The sequence below is a fragment of the Siphateles boraxobius genome, unplaced genomic scaffold, assembly GCF_051911475.1.
Source record: "Siphateles boraxobius isolate OS27281-9 unplaced genomic scaffold, OSU_SipBor_1 55, whole genome shotgun sequence".
NCBI classification, from domain to species: Eukaryota; Metazoa; Chordata; class Actinopteri; order Cypriniformes; family Leuciscidae; genus Siphateles; species Siphateles boraxobius.
The window spans coordinates 8220494-8228405 of NW_027509181.1; the positions used below are offsets into that span (position 1 = coordinate 8220494).

General features: G+C 34.8%; 1 protein-coding gene across 1 annotated transcript; it reads right to left on the reverse strand.

Annotated features, from left to right (window-relative positions):
- Window positions 1-1350, reverse strand: adoa (2-aminoethanethiol (cysteamine) dioxygenase a). Its single transcript, XM_077206015.1, has one exon. The coding sequence runs from the start codon at window positions 1104-1106 to the stop codon at window positions 351-353; it is 756 nt and encodes a 251-aa protein (XP_077062130.1). The 5' UTR covers window positions 1107-1350; the 3' UTR covers window positions 1-350.
- Between the last annotated feature and the right edge of the window lie 6562 nt (window positions 1351-7912).

Below are 7912 nucleotides of genomic sequence, written 5' to 3' on the forward strand. Positions count from 1 at the left end.
TGAAAATGATTTACAATCATTTTAATAGTACTTCAACAGTAAAAATATAAACAGTACATAAGAATTAGTTTTTGTGTACAGTCTTTCAAAATAAATTAAACAAGTATTTAAGGTAGATATATAGAGTGCACTTATACAAGAGTAAATGCTTATCAATGTATACATTCATTATTCACAAGCAAGGCCACAAAGAGTTGATGTAGACTATGGAGTGCATAGGCTTGGACTGGACATTTAAAATCATGTAGTGGTGTTTCCAGTCCCAAGAAAAAAACGACATTTTTACACATCTGAGTTAGAGCGAAGACGGATCATGTGCAGATGCTACAAGTCCATTCCAGTGTTCATCTTTACACTGAAACTTTAGGACCGGGGTAAGGCTCCCCCCCGCACCAGAAATCATCTGGTTGGGGGATCTCTAAAACCCAAGTTTCATCTTCACCGCTCTGCTCGGAATTTTTGCCAGCAGTTTGTAAAACTTTGTAGTAGTGACAATCTCTCCCATCATCAGGGTCATAAGGGGGTGCCAATATATCGAGAAACGCAGCTGGCCCATCCACTGCATCAATCTCATGAAGGTTGTCTTTGAGAGGGGTCAAGATGCAAGGGCCGCTCAGCTCAGAAAACTGTCCGGAAGACCTCAGCACGGCTCTCCTCACATCATCCCCCTGGAAAGGCATCGGCGGTGGCTCAAACTCATTCTCGGTTTCACTCTCAGCGCCCACAGCTTTATCCAACATGTCATAACACCTTATATTGACCTTGCCATATAGGACCTTCAGCATGCCATTCATCCCAGGATGGTCATGCAGGGGGATGGAAGTCCCAGACTTCAGCAGAAACACTCCCATGCTGAAGACATCAGTCTCACAGATGTGCATGTATGTGACCGGAGGGACTGCTGAGGACTGTGGGGAGGATATGGAGACTTGCTTCGGTGGCGCAATCTTTAGATCCGCAGCCCTTATGTCGGAGAGCAGGGAAACCAACCCTGCCTGCTGCTCTAGAAACACTGTATTGTCACCAATGGCAGAGGAAGAGTTTGTAAAGGTCACACAAGCCTGGCTCGCTATCTTCTGGATCAGCGACGACTTGTTCCCCGGCATGTTTAATAGAAAACAATCGAAACCGTGATTTGCTTCGAGCCACGCGATGAAAACAAAAGAGCTGTTACGCCGGACGAGATTGACTCACGTGAAGCATTTAAAGCAGTCGAGTGTATTCGTGTTAAAAGTTACGATAAGAATAACTCCATTGAGGTACAAGCATTAATTTTAGCATCTGGATAAAATCCACAGACCCTCGTCTCCACCACCCCATTCATGGCTATTAGATCCACACGTCCTCAACTACTGCGCATGCACAGAACACACGGGAATCACAATGGAACTTGTAGTTCTTTTGCGATTATGGGTTGAAAATATTTCCTTAGAATAGCAGATACAAATGCATACAGATTCAGACAGACCATGTCAATATTCTCTGACACTGCAGTAAATGTATTGTTTGTAAACATGCCGACAGTTTTAATAATTGCACAATTTATCTCAGTGATAGAACTACAACACCCAACAACCTCCACATTGTTGACCCTCTCTTGTGAGTATGAGGGGTGGGGAGGCCCGTTGGGCCATTCAACTATCCCTTCCCCCACAGCCACCCTGGACTACAACAACACATCACCACCCTACCAACATCATCAGTCATTTATTAACCACACAGGCTTGATCTCTGGAGTAAATTCTTAGTGAAACAAATGCAGCAGTGTAGGCCCTATATGCAAGCCATATTTATTTATCAAAACGACAAGTTACACATTACATGTTTTAAATGGAATGATTAAAATGAACAATGAACAATAGTTTAAAAAATAACAATGTTATCATCGTTGGGTGTTAAATCTCATAGCCTATAGCAGCTTTGTGAAAAAGAAGTGAGCTTAACTGTATTGAATGTGCTCTGGTATTGTTCTTAAAATCTTTAAATTATATTTTTAAAATAAGTTAGGCTACTATACTTGCTGATAACATAATATTAACGAAAATGAAAGTCACTTAAGTGTACTTAAAGAGTGTACACTTTCAAGATTAGGAGTCTTAACACACTTATAAATCAAATTAAATGTTTCAAAGTACATTTTAAAATCATTATTTTTTTATTTATCTTTTGTTTAAAGAACTTAAAAAGTAAACTTATTTTGATTTGTTGAGTATCATACTAAACTGTAAAGATTATAATTTAAATTTATTTCATATTACATTTAAAGTTAGGTAATATATCTTAAATGTTCTAAATTCGATTCCATCATTACAAATTAGTAATTACAAATATAGGCCTATCTAAAAATACAAGTTTCAATAGAATTTACATTAAAATCTATTTTAGTTTATGCTTGTCACATTTGGTATTATTTCTACTTCAATAGAAGTAATTATGAAATTACATATAGAGATCTACTGAAGTCCTACAAAAACATTCATGTAAGTTCAACTTATGGCATTTTTTAAAATCAATTTAAACGATAATTTTCTTTTAATTGTATAAGACGTATTTCTTTTAAGATGTAATTAAGTGTTGAAAATATATTCAATTCACACTTAAGTTTATTCTGTTAAAGTATATTATATCTGTAATAATTAGTGTAAAAGTAGTGTGCTTTTCCACAAGTGCAGCCTATGCATTATCAGTGGTGTGAAGTAACGAATTACAAATACTCACGTTACTGTAATTAAGTAGTTTTTTCAGAAATTGTACTTTTTTGAGTAGTTTGAATTTTTTGTAATTTTACTTTTACTTGAGTACATTTTAAGTGATGTATCGGTACTTTTTCTCCGCTATTTTCCTTCTGTTTGTGGTCGTTACTCGTTACATGCTTGTTTTAAATGTATTTTATTTTTATCCATCAACGTGATTGGATTGAGTAAGCGGTCTCGTGACTGTCATCAAATCAAATTAAGCATAGACAACTTTAACCGCCTATTCCTGCTGTTACTCGTGACTGCTGTGGAGGTGCATTCTTCACGCATCAATCCAGATATCAATCCTCTAATAAGGTACATTTCACATTTCTGCTTAATATGATATTTATATAGGCTGGCCTGTCTACAGGGCCTAACATTTGGTCTGAGGTTGGGGGTATTGCGTGACGAGTTCATAATGCGGTGAATTCCCGCTCCCATATACTTCACAATCACATTATAGAGCGACGCGCGTCACGATCTGTGCACTGCCGCGTCTCGCGCTCGCCATGCCGCCAGATTCAGAATCAGTGCACTCTATGAACCATGGCGTTAACTTGAACTGCATTTCTGTCAGTGCGTGACTACAGCTCGTTAATAAACAACGTTTTTTGATTGATCCATTACAATCCGTATTCATTTGGCAAGTGCACTTGCGCAAAAACTTTTTTCATGTTGAACTTTTTTTTTTGTGTGTGTGTGGATGCTGCTGATAAAACAGTTTCACCGAGACTACAAAGAGACATGCATTTGTGTGTGTGTGTGTGTGTGTGTGTGTTTGTTTCTTTTGTAAAAGTTTCCTGGATATAACTTCCCTATTTAATGCAAAATTTCCCTTACAAATTATATTATCAGCATTACAATGTGAGTAAATGTAGCCGTGTAAAATGTAAGGGATGATGCCACCCTTCTAGAACAATGTGCATTTACATTTAAATTGTAGCATATTTAATATCATGGAATTATAGTGTGTAATTAGTGTTAGCTCACTATCTTAGCCTTTTTCAGTGCATTAGGTGAGGTAATCTGATAATATTAGTGATTCTCATTTATCAAAACACTAACATTGATACCGTTTTGGAGAGAAATTGGGTATTTTTTAATCTCTCTATTTGATGCATTTTAAAAAGATGGATGATAGATATTCTTCAATCTTTCTAACAAAGAACAAAATATAATGTGAATTACAGTATGTACAATTTTTTTAAATGTATAAATTGTAGTGCACAGTGTTTATTGTAAGGGGTAGAATCCGCAGCTCAGTACTCACTACTCACTACTCATGAGTACTTTTAAATAAGCTACTTTTTTACTCTTACTCAAGTAGTTTTTTGGACAAGTACTTTTTACTCTACTCACACTACATTTTTTGGAATGTAATGCTACTTTTACTTGAGTATGTTTTTTCAGTACTCTTTCCACCACTGTGCATTATGCACAGTATAGGCCTACAATTTCCATTTGCATCACACAGACAATAAGACCATTTGTGTTAGCAACTGATAGTAACACCAGTCATTTATAATCATATGATGCATCCAGCTTAGATGATCAGATCACAAATTAAAATTAAACTAGATAAACATCACTGTCCCCTAAGCAACAACACCTAACCATAGTAATATAATAATCTATGACTATTATTCTCAGGGTACAGTTTAACTCAAACCTCTACACCTTGTAATTGAAGCCGGTCATTCACGATCTTTTGTCAGGTTGGTGTTGATAGCAAGAGGACCGGAAGTGTGTATGGATGGAGCGCAGCACTGAGTAAGTGAAGTGCGTCCTCAGGACATGTACCTTTTGTGCAGGCTCACCACAAAGACCATCCTCTTGAGAAATAATGAGGCCCGCTCATTTACTCAAAGAGCAAGCGCATCCAAATACCACTTCCGTTTGGGCAATTCTATTAGATCCTGTCTCAGCGGCCAGGATATGGAGATCAGCACATAAGGGAGATCCTCAGTCTTGAAGGCATGGTCTTTTTTTTAAAGCAAAGAGAGGATGGTAGGGAAAAAGAAGTACGCGTCGCTTCAGCGTACTTTTAAAAAGAGTACTTATTGCAGAAATAAAATACTTTAAAAGAAAATGCATAAGTACGAACTGTATATAATGTTTTTGGACACGTGATTGCATGTTATTTATAATTAAATTCAAATGTATTATAGATTCAATTGATATGAACTGAATTGATATTCAGTTGAAGTGCTCCTCTCAGGGTGGTCACAAATGACATGAAATGAATGTACTATCTTTTAGTTTGATAATGTTTTTTATTTCATATTTTGTATTTTTTTAATGATATTTAGGCCTATGAAGTAGTTATAATCCATTTATTCACTTTTTGAGCATGTATGTGAAAAATAAATTTCCAACTTAAACTGTCATAAATTTTAAATGCTTTGTAGCACATAAGTTTGGTATCTTTTTTAAATACAGAGTATTGCTGAAGAGAAAAAAGTTTTAAAAAAGTGAACTTAAAAAAGTTATAGAATTTTACATTTATTGTTATAAAAAATACACAAACATTTATACTGTATATTTCTGTTTTACTCTAAAACTGCGATAAAATCAAAGGAAATAAATCTAAACAAGTCGTGTTCTAAATTTGAGCTTCATATGTCAAAAAATTAGCTTTCAGTAAGATTTGGTGGGGCGCAGTCCCAAAAGTTCCCACTATATGAAATTCGTTTCCCATTGATTTCCAATTTCTGACCGCGAGGAGTAGTTACAAGTGTGACTTTTTTTTTTTGTCTGCACATAGCAAGTGCCAATATATTTACCAAGCTTCATACCATTCTGATGAAGTATAAATTAAAAAAATAATAAAGGGCATAAGAGGGTTGAATGCAATTAGTTCAACTAAAGAGTGTTTTTTTGGACCCACCTAAGTAGGACTTAAGAACATCTTTCTATATCATTTTATATTTCTATTTTCTTTTAAATATGGTAAAGTGTATTACCAAATGTACTAACAAGCAGTTATGATCAACTAAAATATACTTTATTTGTACATTTGTATTGAAATGTGTACTGTATGTTATGTATTTGAATATATTTGTAATTAAATATATTTTCTTTAGTGTGTTAGTTCAGACATCAAAATAAATTTACTTCTTTAAAGGATGACAAAATATTATTAAAACATGATCATTTTAAATGTACTTTAAAGTAAACCATTTATTTGGACATTATTACAAAGATACTAGTCATGAAAGTGTACCTACTCTCTTTAAGTTATTTTTTGCTCTTATGGAGTCCCATATAAACAAATCATAATATTTTAAATAATCAAATATAATAGAATAATATAAAAATGTGCATAGTTTTAATGATTCGCTTTTAAACCAGGAAGAATTATGAAGCGCATTCCTTTCGTGAAATCTGAGCTTATTTGTCACATTTGCTAATGTGGTGCTATACATATTTTACTGCTGACTTGCTTTACTTAACAAAATAAATATTTAAGATAACACTTTACAAAAAGGTTCATTAGTTTACATTAGTTAACATGAACTAAGAATGAACAAAACTTCTACAGCATTTATTAATCTTGGTTAATATTCATTTCAACATTTACTAATGCATTATTCAAATCAAAAGTTGTTAGTTAATGCACTGTGAAGTGAACAAGCAATGAACAGCTTTATTTTTATTAACTAATGTTAACAAAGTTTAACAAATACAGTAACAAATGTATTGCTCATTGTTTATTCATGTTGGTTAATTAACTAATGTTAACTAATGAACCTTATTGTAAAGTGGTACCATAGTACAAATATAAAGTAAACTATTAGTATAAAGTATATAAATATTTAGTCAATGGTTATGTGGTTTGGACTTTTGTGATTTGGGTAAAAAGGTCAAAACATCGAATCTCACTCCAAGAAGAATGAATCAACATATGAATTTCAGCTCTTAAATTGTCAATTTTTGGAGAAACTGATATCATGGCAGAAGGCTTACAGTTCTCTTACAATCCCTTTACTGTTATAAATAATTCAGACGACTTGTATGTGTACGTTAGCTCAGAATAAGCACGTTTTTCCAAGCGAGATGCAATCGTTCTCAGCGGCTAAAGTCCGGGGCAGATAAAGGCAACATTATTCGCAGATGCTTAAAATGTGCATGACTAACATTGCATAGAGGTCAGACAGAATGGAGTTCATGCATCTCTGGTAATTCCAGCCAAGAATCCTGAATGAGCAGAGCAGAGGACAATAAGACTTTCTAATTGCTCCGACATCTTGTGGTGAACGTCCCCATTGTTGTGCTCAATCTGCCGTCTGTTCTGTTATGATTGGTGGTACATGCATGCCTTTGTCAGTGAAGAGTCTTTTATGCCTTCACAAATGAGACTCCATTGATTTCTTGAGGAAACTGAAGCAGTTACTGTTTTTAGATATGCCAGCTATTCCCTCAGATCATAAAAATTCATGTTTTGGCTGTTCGGGAAAAATATCTGCATGGTTAAGAGGCAAAGGGCAGAGAAAATGTTGTTGTTCTTTATGTGAAGAAGGATCACTCCACTTTAATGCACTGCTTTGATTATGTGTGTATTCCGTGAATGAGGGGCTGTCATTCACGAAGCACATGCGTAAGCTTTCTTCGTCATAGCTTTATTAAATAAAATTCCAGCTACACAGCTGATTCACGAGATCAAAAGCAGTTCGTCGCATTTATGTACATACCCAGTGTAACATGGAATAGTCATGTTGAAATGCCATGCGTATACGTCTTGTCTATTAGCAAATGGGTATAGTAGACAGAAAATGTGTCAATTTCATGCTATCCACAGAATCATTTCAAAAATAAGTGTTCCTGGAGTTTTTCACAGTGATAAAAGAACTATTTTGGGATTCCCAAATAACTTTTCAGAGAACAGTCGTTATAAGAACCATTTTTTATTAGTATGAAGAACATTTAAAAAAAACTTTTTTCCACAATAAATACGTTTTTGGTTCCATGAATGTAAAGGTTCTATCAATGCCATCAAGGAACCTTTATTTTTAAGAGTGTATCAAACGTCACATGTGCAATTTGCATATCTGGATATTTGTCTGCAAAAAACAAAAACAAAAAAGTATTTTATTTTATCTCAATGGCAAAGAATTCCCCCAATGATAAGGGTCAAGAACTGTGTTCACTGCTGTCTGATGATCAGGGGTCAATGA

Coding starts and splice junctions, on each gene's coding strand:
- adoa (XM_077206015.1), bottom strand. CDS start 1,106: ATGCCGGGGAACAAGTCGTCGCTGATCCAGAAGATAGCGAGCCAGGCT.